The 19036-nt window shown below is 41.3% G+C and overlaps 1 protein-coding gene across 1 annotated transcript in view; it reads right to left on the reverse strand.

Annotated features, from left to right (window-relative positions):
* The window catches only part of KIF15 (kinesin family member 15), a 44940-nt gene extending 25920 nt beyond the window's left edge, over positions 1 to 19020 (reverse strand). The window contains exons 1-16 of the mRNA XM_079947167.1: positions 18904 to 19020; positions 15825 to 15849; positions 15294 to 15471; positions 13600 to 13676; positions 13186 to 13223; positions 11653 to 11750; positions 10662 to 10841; positions 9708 to 9917; positions 9418 to 9543; positions 8521 to 8643; positions 7012 to 7135; positions 5138 to 5229; positions 4618 to 4827; positions 2400 to 2577; positions 737 to 869; positions 252 to 393 (exon numbers count right to left, since the gene is read on the reverse strand). Of these exons, the coding sequence (XP_079803293.1) occupies positions 252 to 393; positions 737 to 869; positions 2400 to 2577; positions 4618 to 4827; positions 5138 to 5229; positions 7012 to 7135; positions 8521 to 8643; positions 9418 to 9543; positions 9708 to 9917; positions 10662 to 10841; positions 11653 to 11750; positions 13186 to 13223; positions 13600 to 13676; positions 15294 to 15471; positions 15825 to 15849; positions 18904 to 18922 (1953 nt within the window). The 5' untranslated portion in view covers positions 18923 to 19020. The remainder of the gene's footprint in view (positions 1 to 251; positions 394 to 736; positions 870 to 2399; positions 2578 to 4617; positions 4828 to 5137; positions 5230 to 7011; positions 7136 to 8520; positions 8644 to 9417; positions 9544 to 9707; positions 9918 to 10661; positions 10842 to 11652; positions 11751 to 13185; positions 13224 to 13599; positions 13677 to 15293; positions 15472 to 15824; positions 15850 to 18903) is intronic.
* Between the last annotated feature and the right edge of the window lie 16 nt (positions 19021 to 19036).

Raw genomic sequence — 19036 nt, forward strand, 5'->3', positions numbered from 1 at the left:
ACAAGTGCAAGCACTCTCAGTTTGCTTGAATCTCTCCTTAGCTCTTTTGTAGTGTTCAGACATCTGAATTCCAGGTTCCTTTCCTTATTTTTCTCAAATAGCATTCATCTATGAAACAGTGCATCCCTATTATAAAATGTGGATTTTAATGCATGCACTCCCTAAATGAGAATTTTCTTTTTGCACAAAGATCATTAACATTCCTTATATTTTAAACAGCTAAATTAGCTTTCCTTATCATAGCCTCGTACCTTTAAAGTTTCTCTGTGTATTTTATTAAGATGGGAGACTTCCTGGCGTTTACATGCCTTAGTTGCCTCTAAAATTTTCTCAAGATGCTGGTTTGCCTTCTGCAGAGACAGAAGTTCCGACTCAAGCTCTATCTGTTTTTTCCTGTTAAAGAAACAAATGCATCATGAAATCAAACATGGTTATCTTATTAAAATGACTCTCATTAAGAAAAAAAAATCTCAAAAAAGAAAAACACAGCAAGATTCATGATGGTGTCTTCTGCTTAGATTGGAAACATCCCCCCCAAAAAAAACCTCCTCCCACGCATTTGTTAGACACAAGGCTTGTTGATGCTTTTAACTTCTGGCTTGAGGAAACCATATTTTTAGAAATATGGTTTTAGAAATTCTGGTTGGAGCCAGAATTTTCCCCTTGATAAACATCTGCTTATATTTTCAGGGGAGGGTATTTCGTGGAAGAATGTTAGGACACAGATTCATCTTACTTTGTTAGCTCTTTAAATTCTTCATGTTCCTGTTTGGAACTTGCCAGTTCGCTCTGTGTAGTGAGGAGGCGTTCCTTCAGCTTTTCACTAGAGCTGCTGTCTGTTGACGAGGCAGTAGAACACATCTGCTGACCTGCTTGGGATTTAAAAATGTACGCTTTCTTAGATGTGCGAAAGCGAACACCTTCACCTGTCCATGCAGCATATGAAAGCTGCAATGATTTTTATTTTTTTTTACGTTTAAACCTGCATAAAATCAAAGATTGTTCTCTTTACAGAATGTATTGGATTTTGTTTCTGAATGCATAGTGAACAATTGTCACGTGTTTTTTTACATCTATGGCTTTGCTGTCCTGCACCACTGGCTAATTAAGTCAAAAAGGTGCTCAATGTGTGCTTTCACTTTGATACAATAGCCTTGACCCTAGTTCTCAAAAACAGCCGGTAAGTATGCCCAGGTTGTACCACATGGCACTGTAAGGTGGGCTATGCCCACACCTGTACAGACAGTCCCTTCAGATAGATGGATGGGGTATATAAATAATAAAATTACTATTATTTCTTTGAAACCTTGTAATACTTTTGTGAAATAAAAACTTAGGATATTTATATTTTAAGTAATGCTTTTTCATAGTAGGAAGTTCAAATGAATCAGTTTTGTTCCTGCAAGGAGCTGTGATGACATTCCATCTCCAAAGGAAATATTTCCCATGATGGAGTTAATAGTGCAGAGTTCATCTGTGCAGCCGTGTTCTAGGCCAGTGTTTCCCAACCTTTGGTCTCCAGCTGTTTTTGGACTACAACTCCCATCATCCCTAGCTAGCAAGACCAGTGGTCAGGGATGATGGGAATTGTAGTCCAAAAACAGCTGGAGACCAAAGGTTGGGAAACACTGTTCTAGGCCAGGCATAGGCAAACTCGGCCCTCCAGATGTTTTGGGAATACAACTCTCATCACCCCTAGCTAACAGGACCAGTGGTCAGGGATGATGGGAGTTGTAGTCCCAAAACATCTGGAGGGCAGAGTTTGCCTATGCCTGTTCTAGGCCATATTATGCCAGACACCGTTTATGCAACTGCATAGCTCAGCTGGTCAGAGGGTGGTGCTAGTAACACCAAGGCTGCAGGTTCGATCCCTGCATTGGGACAACTTCCTATTCCTGCAGTGCAGGGGGTTGGACTAGATGATCCTCAGGGTCCCTTCCAACTCTACAGTTCTATATTTCAGGCAGCCGTTTCTAACTTTCCTTCATTGTATGCATAAAATTTTATTCTATCAGCAACTAGCTCCTATTAATTCACAAGATCTTCAACATGATGCCAGGCAGACAATTGCCTTTTAAAATATGCAGAAAGCATTGCAGAGGGAGATCAGCCCGACTGCAGTATGTTCATTTGAAGCAGTCTGTCTTGACAAGAACTGCCGCCACAGTTACTAATCACAATGTTTATCAGTATATGACTCATTCAGCCTAGTAACGTCCTCCAAAGGAACAGACATAAAATCCATCAAACCTGAAAGCAAAATGCCAGTGAATTTATTGGGCACTGCTTTGGAGGAGAAAAATGTTGAAACAGCATTGCTTTAACTATGAGATCAGAGTAGAGAACCTTTAAAAAAATATAACTTCATATATGAAAAATGCATTTCAACTTTTTCATACCTCTTTTATTGCTTTCTCTACCTGAAGCTTCTAAAAATATTTTTTCCAACTCTGCCATTGCCTGAGCATCAATATCCTGGGCACTTTTCACCGACTGCAGGGAGCGAAGTCGTTTGTTCTCCTCTCGAAGGGCATGGTTCTCCATAGCATATTTTGCAACACGTGGATGCTGTTCCACCTGTACATAACACATATTCTGTTAATTCATGATATAAACAATCCTCAAAACCCGAACAGGTGTGTTGCTATATTAGTACAGGAGATTTTAATTTTTAAAAATCCTGATTACTTTTATTAGGCTCTCTTTAAAAAGTTTCCTAGCACACAAAAGGGAACGAACATCAAAACTAAATACAGTGGTGCCTCGCAAGACGAAAAGAATCCGTTCTGCGAGTCTCTTCGTCTTGCGAAGCAAGCCCATTAGCCGCTTAGCGGCTTAGCGGATCAGCTGATAAGCGGCTTAGCGGATCAGCTGATAAGCGGCTTAGAAAAAGGGGGGGGGGAAAGGAAAAAAACCCCCGCAGGAACTCGCAAGACATTTTCGTCTTGTGAAGCAAGCCCATAGGAAATTCGTTTTGCGAAGCACCTCCAAAACGGAAAACCCTTTCGTCTAGCGGGTTTTCCGTCTTGCGAGGCATTCGTCTTGCGGGGCACCACTGTACAGTGGAACCTCGGTTGTTGAATGTAATCTGTTCCGGAAGATGGCTCGACTTCTGAAACGTTCAACAACCAAGGCACAGTGGGTGGTTGGAGAATTCAATTGAAAAAATAGAGAAATGCGCCTTGGAAGCCGTTGGACTTCTGAGGCGTGTTTGAAAATGGAAGCAATTACATCTGGGTTTTCGGTGTTCGGGTTCCGAAACGTTCAGCTTCTGAGACGCTTGAAAACCAAGGTTCCACTGTATGCTTTTCCTTGCACATTTTTACACTATGGCCCACATGACATTTCTGAAAGGCTTGTGTCCTATTTGATCCTATTATAATTATTAATTTCATTTCTATACCACTTTATATGTACAGTGGTGCCTCGCAAGACGAAAAGAATCCGTTCTGCGAGTGTCTTCGTCTAGCGGTTTTTTCGTCTTGCGAAGCAACCCTATTAGCGGCTTAGCGGCTTAGAAAAAGGGGGGGGGGAAGCGGAAAAAATCGCAAGACTCGCAAGACGTTTTCGTCTTGTGAAGCAAGCCCAAAGGGAAATTCGTCTTGCGAAGTGCCTCGAAAACGGAAAACCCTTTCGTCTAGCGGGTTTTTCGTCTTGCGAGGCATTCGTCTTGCGGGGCACCACTGTAAAAGAAAAAGGATCTCAAAGGAGTTTACAACCCACATTAAAGCATCAAACAAAACAATTGACAACAAAATATTACAGAAGAAAGTCAAATACCAGGCGAGTGCTTTAAAAGAGGCCCCGTGGATACAGAGTACACATGTTCCATGGGGCCTCTTTTTAAAGACTCATCCTGTATAAAGTGTATATCCAAAACAATATATGTAACAATCCTTAAATATTGTCTTTAAGGATTTCAAAAGAAAACATCACAAAGGAGGCCAACTACAGAATGCATATTGAATGCAGCAAAGTTAACAAAACAAAACAGTCTTGAAACATTTCAAAAGAAAACATTACTAAAGGAAGTCAAATATAAAATGCACAAGTACATCCTTCTTTGGAACATTCTGCTTTGGAACATACTTGGTTAAGTAGTTCAGATTAGCTTGGATGAAATTGTTTGCTGCATCCAGCTGAAGTCAATACATGTTAATAAAAACAGAAGCCGATTTTCAATAAGTGCTTTCAGAATTATATAGATTATAAATTATAAAATCAACTCAACAACCACAAAAAGAAATGCAAAACCTTCAAAATCAATTAAGATCCATGAGTTACGAAAGAGTGCTGAAATCAGCTTAAAAGTTTTTCAATCTAAGTTTAATACCAGGGATAGCGTAAAAGTGTGTCTCTTTTTGGTTCAGCTGTGTACATTGGCCAAAAAACCTACTTTCAATTTGTGTGTAGAACTTTTAAGGGTACTAACCACAACAGCTAACCTCCATGTTTAGAGAAGTATACTTCTCAATAACAGCTGTAGGAAGACAAGAACAGAAAAGGACTGTTGCTCAATTAATGTGCTTTCTGGGGGCATCTGGCTTGCCACAGAATGCCGGAGTAGACAGATGTTTGGCCTGATCCGGGTAATACATTAAACAAAAATACAGCTACCTGTTCTCTGAGAATCTTCAGCTCCTCCTTCAGTTCCCCAAAGAGCTTCTCTTGTTCACTGGGCAAAAAGCTGCCATGAGCCTCTTTATGTAGTTTTTCCAGGCGAGTTATATGATCCTCTCTGAATTTAATTATCATTTTATTGGATTGAATGAACTTCTCCTTTTTGACACACAGCTCTTCTAGTTGGGCAACTTTTTCTAACAGCATCTTAAAAGTAAAGGCAGCCGATTAAGCAGGAAGCAAAAGCATCATGACACATTCATAATGAAGAGGATATTTGTCCAACCCTCTCTTAGATGTGATCAACAGAAATCATTAAATGAAGACACAAACTTATGTTAATATGCTATTCACACATTCTCAACATTTGTGTTCAACTGATTTGGGGTGTATGTGTGGAGCCATATAAATAAATTAGTTCAGCTTTTAAGAAAGGGACAAATTATTGTTCCAGGGCAAAGATATTTTTGTTAATTGGACCTTTCCTAACACTGTACCATAGTATTCCTATTCTTACCTTTCTTTCACTTTCAGCTTTTTCCAATAACAGCATTGCTTCAAGAAAATGGTTCAGATAATCTGCATTTCCTGCATCACGTGTGAAGGTAGCTTAGAGAGAATGTAGAACAAAATACATTAGGTTACACTTCCCTAGATTTATTTGTCTATTTTGTGTGTCAACTGAGATATTTAGCGCTGGTTTTTAATATGATATAGCTGAAGTACACATTATCATTTTATGATTATGGCTAAACTTTCTTCTCTAAAACTGTATTTAAAAGAGATTCAGGATAAAGAGGTTTGGATTTTTATATTTTTTAAAAAATGTTTAAATACAAAAGCTTGTTGAACATTTCAGTTAAGCATAACTGAAATACAACAGAATGCTAAATGTGTTTACTAAGAAGTCAGTTCCAAAGGATTCAGTTTGATTCTGTGCAGAATTTGGAATCCTTGCATTTGCACAGAATTGGCCATTAAAGCAACAATCATACCCACATTTAGTTGAGGATAAGTTTCACAAACATTGTTGCTTGGCTCAATACCATGGTTATGATTCCAACCATGTCTACCTTGTGGTACATGCCACCTAATTCAACGGGCCTTACTTCCAGGTGAAGAACTGCTGCCTGTTTGTTACTTAGTAACTACAGAAATGAATGGGAATTGCGGGTGTAATTTAGTCCCCAAAAATTTGGATCCAGACTAACTTTCAACGTGACATGCACAGATCAGACTGTTACGCCCTAGCAAATATGCAAAAGAATTCACCGTAAGCTCCTGCATTGTCTGAGCTGTAGTGATAGATATCTACAGTTTACACACATTAAAGGTAAAGGGACCCCTGTCTGTTAGGTCCAGTCGTGGCCGACTCTGGGGTCGCGGTGCTCATCTCGCTTTATTGGCCGAGTGAGCCGACGTACAGCTTCCGGGTCATGTGGCCAGCATGACTAAGCCGCTTCTGGCGAACCAGAGCAGCGCACGGAAACGCCGTTTACCTTCCCACAGGAGCGGTCCCTATTTATCTACTTGCACTTTTGACGTGCTTTCAAACTGCTAGGTTGGCAGGAGCAGGGACTGAGCGACGGGAGCTTACCCTGTCGTGGGGATTTGAACCACCTAGGCAAGTCCTAGGCTCTGCGGTTTAACCCACAGCGCCACCCGTGTCCCTTACACACATTAATTCTGTGTTAATAACCATAGTGAAAACAAAATGTTAGCTATTAAAGGATTCTACCAAATCGTGATCTGAAAATGGGACATGCAATAACATGTTGTGGTATCGAATGTTTCTGTTCAGAATTCTAGTCAACTAGTCATATTCTCTTCTATAACACCATTCTATCCACCTCATTTCCCTTTCTTCCTCCAACACCAGCCAGAATTCTGTGTCTACTGAGCACAGATCCAGGTTCACTTATTCATGATGCTCACTGGGTGACTGGGTTACTTGCCTCATTGGGTTATTATGAGGATAATATGGGAGCTCAGGAAGAGAGAGACTTTGAAAACCACCCTCAGCAATTTGGAAGAAAGGTTTGGTAAGAATATAAATACACTCAGTCCTCAACGAACTGTTTTCGTTTCCCCCACTAAAGATTTATTTGTAGTTCTGCAAACTTTGGTTCTCTGAATACCTCCGCTCTTGCTGATACCTCCGCTCTTGTGTTTGTGGAAGGTGCCATTTTGGAATACAGAGAACTAGTTTTCTATTACGACATTCTGTTTCTGCGATATATTGGGAGCATGAATTAAGTTTGATCCTGTACAAAAGTCGTGTTTTATTTTTTTAAACTTTGAGGGTTTTTTTTAAAATGGAAAACAAATGGAGTGCTTAAACAAATCATCCTGAAACACCAGTTTTAAGGGGGGAAAGGGGATAGGCTTTACCTGTAGGTAGAGAAGCATCTTGCAGAGACTGCCCTGAATTAAGCAGAGCAAGCTGCTCTTTCAGTTTCTTCACTTCAGACTGCAACTGCTTCACATTTCCTTGGGTGTCTTCATTTATCACAGCCTTAAATAGAAAATTTAAAATACTGAAACACACGTGCCTGATGATCGGATAATTCAAATCTTACTGACAAAGCCAACTAGAATGCGTTGTTCTCACTTTCAAACATAATAGGTTAAAAAGAAAATAATATTGAAAATGAAGACTATATACTAGCATGGCAGCATATATTCTATGCATTTACAAAATCAGTTATAGAATTTAGCCTTTCCCTGATCTCAGCTCTTTTCTTTTAGAAAAACATGTTCTTAATGCAAGGCTTCACATGAGGAGTGAAAAATGTATAGGTTTGCTTTGTGAAGGTGCAGAAACAAGTTTAGGGAGTCTTTTTCTGTTTTCCTACATGCTGCCCCTACTCATGACTAACACTACTGACCCCAAGGCCCGCATTTCTCGCTACCTTCACCCCCTTAACTTGTGGCCCTATTTCCCTCTGCAGCCTAGGAAGGTTTTGAAAGTTGATGTTGGCAGAAGCAATAGTACACATATGCACATTTATAAATTTGTGAATCATGTGTTTGCATAAGATGCACATAACTCTGTCTATCAGTTGTGATTGGGAGTTTTTAATAGATGCACACTGTAAAGGTTTAGCACAGAGAGTTGTTATAGGCCAGGAAGCTTGAGTGTCTTGGTTGTGAGAACTGCAAGAAGGGAACTTCAGACTGTTTCTTCATTTTTATGCAAGTTCCACAATGTCTGATACTGTTTTAAAAGTGCAAAGTGAATAGAAAACTTCTATCTCATGTAATTATCATTGAATTGTATGTTGCACAGCTAAAAATGTGAAACATACCTCATGTATTCTAGAAAGGAATGCAACCCATTTCCTAATACAGTGGTACCTCAGGTTGCATACGTTTCAGGTTACATACACTTCAGGTTACACACTCCGTTAACCCAGAAATAGTGCTTCAGGTTAAGAACTTTGCTTCAGGATAAGAACAGAAATTGGGCTCTGCCGGCGCGGCAGCAGCAGGAGGCCCCATTACCTAAAGTGGTGCTTCAGGTTAAGAACAGTTTCAGGTTAAGAACGGACCTCCAGAACGAATTTAGTACTTAACCCGAGGTAGCACTGTACAGCAAATGATAGAATTTTCAGTAATTTGAAGGAGACAAGGTATTTGTTAAATGTCTGCAACTGCAGTCTCTCCCTCTCCCTCTTGGTCTATTCAGTTTCACGATTAGAATATTAAGACTTAGCAAGAACATAGTATTATAAGAGTTGAAATAGATCAGAAATACTCACAATATTTATTTTGATTTAGCAAACTTTTTTTCTGCCAAAGAACCCTTTCAGACAAAGAAATTGCTTACAACTATGTACATTTGTGAAGAAAAATAAGGTGACTGAATAGCCAATGTAATATTCTGTCCCAATTAAATACCTTGTTTTTTATCAGTTTGGCTCTCTGAGCAAAATTAAGGGTGGACAAGGTTTCACCAAAACATCTGGAACCTGGATTAATGTTTGCTATGATGCAAGTTTTGGCATTACCTCCAAGAGAATCCTGTTTGAAGACATAAAAATTACTTTGAGATACAGCACTTTTAAAAGCACATAGTTTAACTAATTCTAGTGTTTATAGAAACACAAACTATTTCCTCTTCTACTAACCCTTGTTTTGGGGAGGATAACGCCCTCCTCGTAAGACCACTGTTTTAGGCGACTGTGTTGCTTCAAGACTTAACATTCTGATGGGGCACTTTCAATAGAACAGTGTGACAGGATGCTCTAAAGCAAGATTAATATCACCACATACATATGTATTGCCACTATGTTTGGTTTATGATGATACTGTATGTGAGTGCAAGCAGCCTGAATACTTATGTAACCAGGTAAAGAAACCACAAAGGGGCTAGTTTAGCAGTATATCCAAACCTGGAATCATGGCTTGTTTCGCCATAACAAACCACAATTGCTAGCCCGCTTTAGACAAAAGCTTGCTGTTGGATTATTACGTGATTTATTATGATCAAACAATCCATGACCCCAGATTCAGACATAACACTAAAGTAGCCTGTTTGCAATGTTTACTAGCTTGTATGAAGGAGGATCGAGGGAAACACTCTTCGGCTGTGTAAATCTACATGCAGCTTGTGTACAGAATAGCTTAATAAGCAAAACTTTGTGGCTTAGCATTATGTGGCCAACGGCAACAGATTGTAGTAATCATTGATTTTCCAGGACAACATACCGCAAGTAAGACATCTGAATAATATAAAAGTCAAAAGCATTTTGTCTTTTGAAAACCAATGTCCTAAAAATTAATGGTACACATTACCCGTAGTAGAAAAGTGAGCCTGGAGTCCCTGTAACAGATGTGCCTCTGTTTTCCATTGCCCACATCAACAAGTGCAGTAATCACTTGGCCCAGACAACTTAATGAACGGTTTATGTTCCCTGCTTCCTAGAACAAAAAAGAAAATAAAAGTGAATGCCAAGTTGGTGTTACTGTGAAGTGTGCTTGAGCATGCGTTATACAAGCGCATGGACTCTGTCTCCAGGAGGAGTTAACCCTTTTCTGCATGCTCCAATTCCCACTGACCAAGAATGCACTGTTTCGCCACTAACCTTTAACCTAACTCCCTCTGTGTGAGTATCTTTTTGTCTCTCTGATCCAGCCAAATCTACCAAATTCAGCAGAGATGATCGAATATTCATAACGTCATTGGTTTTCTCCATTGATTCGACCGTGATAGTAAAAACAGCATGAGACCTTGAGGACTCTCTGTTCATTGAGGTAGACGCTACGCGACGATTTCTCCAGCCCGTTGTTAACACCTAGTCAGAATAAGATACGAGTAGCATTTACAATATATTATGGAACAGGCTCAACAACTTTATCTTAAGCTATTTTGAAGTCACAACTGGGATTATAGTGCTAATCTTAAATGTGTTAACAAAAGATCCCCTCTATTTCTAATCCTAATCTGCAAGAAGTGTTAAATTAACATCTTACTTGTAGGCAATGATGCATGTTTTACACATCCCAGTTCAAAAGGAACTTATAACATGGCTTCCCAAGTCTCCCATCCTATTTTTAAAAATTCTTATTCTTGTGCTTTTGAATGTAAATTACAATGAAAAGATGTCATTTGATGATGTTCCTATGTGTATATCGATGTACACATGAGCCAGGTTGATGATTTCCCCTTCCAGAGACAGTCTTTCACACCTTGTGAAATACTGTTCCAGATAGTCCCAATTTGTGCAGTGGATTTTGGTGCAAGAGTGTTTCTGCTGCTGGAAAGGTGAGTGTGAAAAGTTCTCATGCACACTTAATGCATTGCACATGCCTTCTGCATCCCGGGCACTGGAAGTTGAGCTGCAGGAATGAGTGTTTATTGCAGAACATAAATAGCCCAACATAAGGGAGCTGAAGGGCAAAAGGTACAAAACAAGCATAAGAAGCCCAAGTTATTTCTTTTAGTTAAGCTCTTCAAATCATAATACTGCTACTTCAATGAGTGCTGCCTCTATTGCAACATGCAAGGATGTCTACCTCTACTTATCAAAAGAGCATACTTTATATGCTTCAGCAGCTGAAGTCAACACTTGCTCCACTGCACCAACAACAAATACTCCTTTTGTGATGTGCTCTCTGAGGAAGAGTCCAGCTGAGGCAGAATCCAGCAAGTCAAATAGCTGCTCATTGTAGATTTCAATAAACGAACACTTGCAGAGAAAACTCTTTTCTGTACCAGCCTATAAGAAACATTAACATTTGTGTTACAGAAAATGCTGTTTAAATTTTATCTGGCCTCTAACGTCATTACAAGGTTTTCACAGCAAATATGAAGGCATGCCTTTATTGATCTCTTACAGTTTACAAAAAGACATATTTTACCACCCAACTCCTACTTTCACTTTACATATTTGGAGCCTTTATTGTACAAACTTCAAGTCCTTCAAGAAACAGTTTACCCACCTACTTCCCTGCCCCATCACACCACCTTTGGTCCTGTTCATAACCAGCTGTCTTTCTGTTGTTACCCACTGAGCCCATTTCAGCTATTAAAAGCTGGGGCAAACTGACTGGATTGTCCAGCTCTTCTATTTGCAGTCTGGAAAGAGTAGCACATTTACTACTGACGCAGCTCTGTATCCTTTTTGCCTTTAAGGGCCAACAGAGCTTAATCAGTGCAATATTGTAGCAGCTCAGCCCTAGAAATTAACAGTGAGCACAGGCAATAAGGCACAACACAGTATTCTGAAACAGATAAATTTAGGCTTGAAACTGGACAGATGGCTGGGAGGGTGAACTAGGATAGAAATGAAGTTTACCATTTCACTTGCACATCGGAAGCCAATTGCTACTCACTATGCGTAAGTAGCAAGCTAGCATAGCTGCTTGCCTGTATGAAATAGTGTGATCCCAAGCTATACAATCATTCCAACCATGCAGGTTATTTCTTCCAAATGAATGAAGGGCACCCAAGAGCTGGATGCCATTGGTACTAATTAAAACGAACCCTCAAGGACTTTTACCACAATCTTCATTAAGAAAAGGATTTACCTTTTCTTTTTCACGTTCAATTAGAAAAAACAGATATTCAAAACTCCGTGGTATTACTCCTCTCAGGTTATGAGTAAAGTTATCAGAGTCGGGAGGACCTTGAAAAAAGAAAGAAAGAATTGCTTGGATAGAAATCTAAAAATATCTAGCAGAAATAAGGTGGTTTACATTATTAGTATTAGTAGCATACAATGTTTCTGAAATAGGAAGGAAGCCTTATTGAATAGATAAAGGCCATGGTTAAGAGCAGGCTTCGTCAAACTTGGCCCTCCAGATGTTCTTGGCCTACAACTCCCATGATCCCTAGCTAGCAAGACCAGTGGTCAGGGATGATGGGAACTGTAGTCTCAAAACAGCCGGAGGGCCAAGTATGAGGAAGCCTGGTTAAGAGATACAGTGGTACCTTGGTTCTCAAACTTAATCAGTTCCAGAACTCTGTTCCAAAACCAAGGCGCGCTTTCCCATAGAAAGTAATGCAAAATGGATTAATCTGTTCCAGACTTTTAAAAACAACCCTTAAAACAGCAATTTAACATGAATTTTATTATCTAATGAGACCATTGATCCATAAAATGAAAGCATGAAGCAATGTTCTGCAGTCACACAATCAATCAATCAGTAGCTGAACTGGGTTCCACAGTCACAAAAAAAGAGCCGCAAAAATAGCGAAAACAGACAGACCTCAGCGTAAAACTCAAATCGGAAGCGTAACACTCAAAACGGAGCATGTTTGGCTTCTGAAAAAAGTTCACAAGCTGCAACACTTACCAGTACTTCCAGGTTTGCAATGTTTGGGTTCCAAGGTGTCTGAGAACCAAGGTACCACTGTTCAATATTCCCCCCCTCAAGATGCTGATGCCTGATAAGTCTAACTCTAATCCCTTCCAAGATTCTTCCAAGTATCTTTTTCACCTGCCCCCTTTGATGAAGGCTTTGGCTGTCTCTTAGAGTCAGGAACACTGCAGTTCCTTGGTCTATGTTGTTAGATCATAGACTATGGCAAAATTAATGATATCCTAATATGAAACGCGGGTGGCGCTGTGGGTAAAAGCCTCAGCGCCTAGGGCTTGCCGATCGGAAGGTCGGTGGTTCGAATCCCCGCGGCAGGGTGCGCTCCCGCTGCTCGGTCCCAGCGCCTGCCAACCTAGCAGTTCGAAAGCACCCCCGGGTGCAAGTAGATAAATAGGGACCGCTTACTGGCGGGAAGGTAAACGGCGTTTCCGTGTGCTGCGCTGGCTCGCCAGATGCAGCTTTGTCACGCTGGCCACGTGACCCGGAAGTGTCTCCGGACAGCGCTGGCCCCCGGCCTCTTGAGTGAGATGGGCGCACCAACCCCAGAGTCTGTCAAGACTGGCCCGTACGGGCAGGGGTACCTTTACCTTTACCTAATATGAAACTAGCCCTAGATTTGGGAAATACTGCGTTAGAAGTTAATATTACACAATGCAAAGGGGTGGGGGAAAGAGGATCCCACACTGCGATCGAAAATGAGATAAACAACTGTAAGCACAAATCAGTATGTGTTGTACTTACCCATCATCGTAAAGGTTTTCCCTGAACCAGTTTGGCCACTAAAGAGAAAAAGAAGCAGCACACACATATAATTATACCTCAGTAATCAGAACGTACTCATTTATTCATATATTTGCTAGGGTTAATTCTGTATCATTAAGAGGGTACATGTGTTGCATGCAGAGATTTCCAGGTTCAACTCCTGGCATCTCAAGTTAAACAGGATGGAGTAGTAGGCAACGTGGAAGATGCTGGGCCCCAGACACTGGAAGGCTAATGCCACACATGGGTGAATGGATTAGATGAATTTATGCTTTAAATTTTACAGTCCTTAGAATGGTCTGACCCGGTAATGTATTTCTCAAACAGAGCAGTTCATATAATTCAGATCAGATATTTTACTATTTGCATGAAATAAAAAGGTTAAAAGCTTACTATGCAAAAATGGTTCCATTGTAGCCATTCATGCATGATTCTACTATCTTTTTGGCCACACTTGAGAACACTGATTCCTAGGCAGAAAAGATTAAAAAAAATAGTTTTAATATGTTATAATGATAAAAACAGCTTGACTTCATAGTATTCACCAACATATAACCACACACTGTGCACTATTCATTAAACAATATACATACCCTGACATTAAGGAATACTTTTCATTAAACACAAGCAATTCCACTGATACTAAAGAACCATTATGATGCACGAAATAATGAAATCAATGAGACTCGCTTCCAAGTAATAGGTTGGAGCCATTATGAGAATATATCTAATGAATATGGCTATTACTAAAAGAGAAATTGTTAATGTATCATAAATCTTAGCACATAGCAGTCAGCTAGCAATTGTTTCCTTACTTTCATCTTCTTCCCTTTCCCCTTTTCTTCTCAACATTCTTAGATTGCAAGCTCACATAAAGGGGCTATATATTATCTATGTATAATTCTTAGCTATTTTAGGCACTTTAAAGCAGTGTTAGAAAATGAAAGCTAGGAGCTAAATGGCACCTTAAACCATAGGTTATGGGTGCAAGAACAGAATGTCTAGGCACGCTTTTTTATGACAATAGAAAGCTGAAAATGAATGAACGGCAGCGAAAATATTATGTTCATTTTTCTCATGGTCTAGTTCAGGGGTCGGCAAACATGGCCTTGCACGATGGGCCGCAGGGCATGGTGCACGCTGCCTGGGAGCTCCATGGGGACGGGCCAGTGGAGCGGCTGCTGCTCGTCAACAACGCCGGTGAGCGGGCTGTGCCGAGACATGCTCCTGAGCGTGTGCAGAGTGCATTCCTACTGCAGGTCCGGAGGCAGCTGCGGGACCAGCTTGAAGGTTATTTATATTTTTCAAAATATAGTCCAGCCTCCCACAAGGTCTGAGGGACAGTGGACTGGCTCCCTGATGAAAAGGTTTGCTGACCCCTGGTCTAGTCCTTCCCCAGCCCACCCCCTACTATTCTTAAAAGGGTCTCTTCTCCAGAGAGTAGCTAGAAGTGGGGAGGCAGAACTTACTCCTCAATAAGTGTGTATAGAATTGCAGCCTAAGGTAGGTGGGTAACAATTTTAATAACCTGTATTATAGTAAAGGTAAAGGTACCCCTGCCCGTACGGGCCAGTCTTGCCAGACTCTAGGGTTGTGCGCTCATCTCACTCTATAGGCCGGGAGCCAGCGCTGTCCACAGACACTTCCGGGTCACGTGGCCAGCGTGACAAGCTGCAACTGGCAAGCCAGTGCAGCACACGGAACGCCGTTTACCTTCCTGCTGGTAAGCAGTCCCTATTTATCTACTTGCACCCGGGGGTGCTTTCGAACTGCTAGGTTGGCAGGCGCTGGGACTGAATGACGGGAGCGCACCCCGCTGCGGGGATTCGAACCGCTGACCATGCGATCGGCAAGTCCTAGGCGCTGAGGTTTTACCCACAGCGCCACCCGGGTCCAACCTGTGTTATACCAGCCCCTTAAATAAAAGCACCTAGCTGCAATTTCAGTTGAAAAATTTAATGTTAATGTAGATGGCTCAATGCAAACTACTTTCTATTACAAATGAGAACATGGCCAAAGAAGTCTCTTTTCTTTCTTTTTTAAAAAATTAGTTAACCTTTTAGGAACTAACTTATCTGTTGAATTACCTGGGTTGTGTCCACATCTGCCACATGATCAAAGGTAAAAATCTTAGGTTCAGGCTTTGAATTCAGGCGAATAGTGTTTGATGAAAGAACAGATAAGCACAAGCCATTGTCAGCAAGAACAGTTCCTTCTTCTAGAGGGCGCACCCTCACGAAAACCTTGATAGCATCACCTTCAGCACTAAAACAAAGCAACAGCTACATTAGTATACTAGTAACCAGCTGTAACATGTTTCTAAAGTCATTTTATTTTTGTCTTGTTCTTATGACACAATAGATAAACTAGATAAACATATTTATCTTACATTACGGCATGCATGCAACTGCTGTAGAAACGTTATTGTTTTAACCTGCACCATCAATTCATCTGATTTTGTTGCAGGTTGACAGTTGTCCATGCCTTTTAAAAATATATATTTATTTTGGAACAGCCAGGATTGTAAATTAGGATCAAATTGTAAATCTCTTGATCACACAACGAAGTTGCCCAATCTGATGTTTAATTCTTGCACACAATAATTAATGGATTCTTACCTGGAGGCTGCTAACGCTGTGTCACCTAAAAAACAAAAGTGAGAACATTGTGATAATTTAAAAACTGTATGTAAGAAAGCTATCTACTGCTAATTATTCACATTTCAACGGAGTGTCTATAAAAACAAGCTACAGAAAATGGGGCGACAAAACAAAAAAACTGAAGCAATGATAGACAGCTGCTAGCTATGATGTCACACATAATGCAAACACCTTGTATTGCCAAAGGTCTGGTACCCATACTCTGGTACACCTGGAAGGTGTGTAGTGTGAACACCCCAGGGGTGTAAACTCCCCAGAAAGTTTTTTGTCCGAAGTGGACACGCATTACTTATTGCATGCACATTCATATTGATCAATTTACTTGAGGTGTTTGCATGTGAACCCCTGTATCCGTTCCCTAACCATAGAACTGCAAAGAGGATGCGGGAATCGCAACCAGGTGTCCATCCAATTTCTGAAACCACAATTTATTTATTTTTTTAACTTATTGCTTTTTCATGAAAATTCTCTTTGCCAACTGCACCATCCGATTCATGTCTCAAGCCTTGGGTAGGCAAACTAAGGCCTGGGGCCCAGATCTGGCCCAACTGCGATCTAGATCCTGCCTGTGGACAGTCCGGGAATGTGTGCTTTTATTTAAAATGCATCTCTGCGTTATTTGTGAGGCATAGGAATTCGTTCATTATTTTTTCCCAAAATATAGTCCAGCCCCCCACAAGGTCTGAGGGACAGTGGACCGGCCCCCTGCTGAAAAAGTTTGCTGACCCAAAGAAAAAGAAGGAACTTTTTTTCATATGTGGTGGGAATGTAAGAAAGTAAAAAACTTCTAGGAAATGATATCTAATGAGATGAAAAAGATGTTGAAATATACATTTTTTAAAAAAAGCCAGAAGCATTTTTACTTGGTATTATAGGTGAGGATATTAATAGACAAGATGTTAAATTGTTTTTATATGCAACAACAGCGGCCAGAGTATTGTTAGCCCAGAAATGGAAGCAAGAAGAAATTCCGACGAAAGAAGAATGGCAGACAAAATTAATGGACTACGCAGAATTAGATAAAATGACAGGAAGGATTCGAAACCTGCGGGACCAGAGATTCACAGAAGATTGGAAGAAATATACGAATTATTTGAAGGGCAACTGTAATCAAAAATTACGCTAGTAGGACTACAATAAGTTTTGTAAGGAGAAATATATGAAACATTGCGAAGTAGGGAAAGAATAGAGATATTAGTTATGAGATCTAAATGTAAAGTGAAAGTAAGAATAATAATAATAATAATAATAATAATAATTTATTATTTATACCCCACCCATCTGGCTGGGCCTCCCCAGCCACTCTGTGCGGCTTCCATAGAAACAAAAATACAGTAAAATCACACGTTAAAAACTTCCCTGCCTTAAGAAATGTATATTCAGTGAATAGATTGGAAAATTTTCAGATGTAATTGATGCAAGTCAAAAAAACTGTATAAGATGTAAAAGTATGTTTAATTATTGTTGAAAATGATATGTTAAAAAAGGAATATATAAAGTTTGCTGACCCCCCCCCCCCGCCGCCTCCGTCTTAAGCAGAAACAGATCCTGCCGAGTTCAGTGGGGCTTATCTTTAGATAACTTAAGAGCTGGAAAGGGACCATGAGGGTCATCTAGTCCAACCCCCCCGTCATGCAGGATCCTTCCCCCCCAAAAATGGGGATCAAACCCCACAACCCAGAGATGAAAAGCCTCACGCTCTACCAACTGAGCCATCCCTTCAGCACTACCTTGCCAAAGTGAAGATCCCAATATACAACTTAGGAAAGGGCATTGTTGTTGTTGTTTAGTCGTGTCCGACTCTTCGTGACCCCATGGACCAGAGCACGCCAGGCACTCCTGTCTTCCACTGCCTCCTGCAGTTTGGTCAAACTCATGCTGGTAGCTTCGAGAACACTGTCCAACCATCTCGTCCTCTGCCGTCCCCTTCTCCTTGTGCCCTCCATCTTTCCCAACATCAGGGTCTTTTCCAGGGAGTCTTCTCTTCTCAGGAGGTGGCCAAAGTACTGGAGCCTCAGATTCAGGATCTGTCCTTCCACTGAGCACTCAGGGCTGATTTCCTTAGGAATGGATACGTTTGATCTTCTTGCAGTTCATGGGACTCTCAAGAGTCTCCTCCAGCACCAGAATTTAAAGGCATCAATTCTTCGGCGATCAGCCTTCTTGATGGTCCAGCTCTCACTTCCATACATCACTACTGGGAAAACCATAGCTTTTACTATACGGACCTTTGTTGGCAAGGTGATGTCTCTGCTTTTTAAGATGCTGTCTAGGTTTGTCACTGCTTTTCTCCCAAGAAGCAGGGATCTTTTAATTTCGTGACTGCTGTCACCACCTGCAGTGATCATGGAGCCCAAGAAAGTAAAACCTCTCACTGCCTCCATTTCTTCCCCTTCTATTTGCCAGGAGGTGATGGGACCAGTGGCCATGATCTTCGTTTTTTTTGATGTTGAGCTTCAGACCATATTTTGCGCTCTCCTCTTTCACCCTCATTAAAAGGTTCTTTAATTCCTCCTCACTTTCTGCCATCAAGGTTGTGTCAGCTGCATATCTGAGGTTGTTGATATTTCTTCCGGCAATCTTATTCATCCAGCCCAGCCTTTCGCATGATGAATTCTGCATACAGTATTCCTTTTTTTAACTATTTCTATAAAGGGGGCGGATAGCCTCCTTCAGTTACAAGGCGCCCCACATAACCGTGTGTGTGTGTGTGTGTGTTTGTGAGAGAGCCTCGGAACCTCCCCGCGGCTTCAGGGCTTGAGCTGCGTGTGCGGGTCCGACCCCATCCCGTCGCAGGGAGTTCCGCGGTCCCCGCCCGCCTCCCGCCAAGAGTTCTCCTGCTCGCATGCAGAGTTCTCGAGCCCCAGCCGGCTCTGCCTTCCTCAGCGCCGACTCCCGACAGCCGCTAATGTGGCGGAAACCCCGCGGCCGCTAAATAAATGCATAGGGCGAAAGAGCTTTTTCCTCACAGCTCCCGTCCAACCTCCCTCCCTCGAAGCCCATTTCGCGAAGCCCCCCCCCCACCACCTTTCCTTACCTTTCGACCCGGGGGCCATTCTCCGCCCCGATAACCCGCCTCAGCTGAGGGCTTAAAAGCCTGAAAATGGCGCCCTGTTTAAATTTGGCGCCAACGAAGCTTCCGCGGGGGCAGCCATTGTGGGAGGCGGGGG

This window comes from Podarcis cretensis, assembly GCF_951804945.1.
Source record: "Podarcis cretensis genome assembly, chromosome: 12".
Lineage (NCBI taxonomy): Eukaryota > Metazoa > Chordata > Lepidosauria > Squamata > Lacertidae > Podarcis > Podarcis cretensis.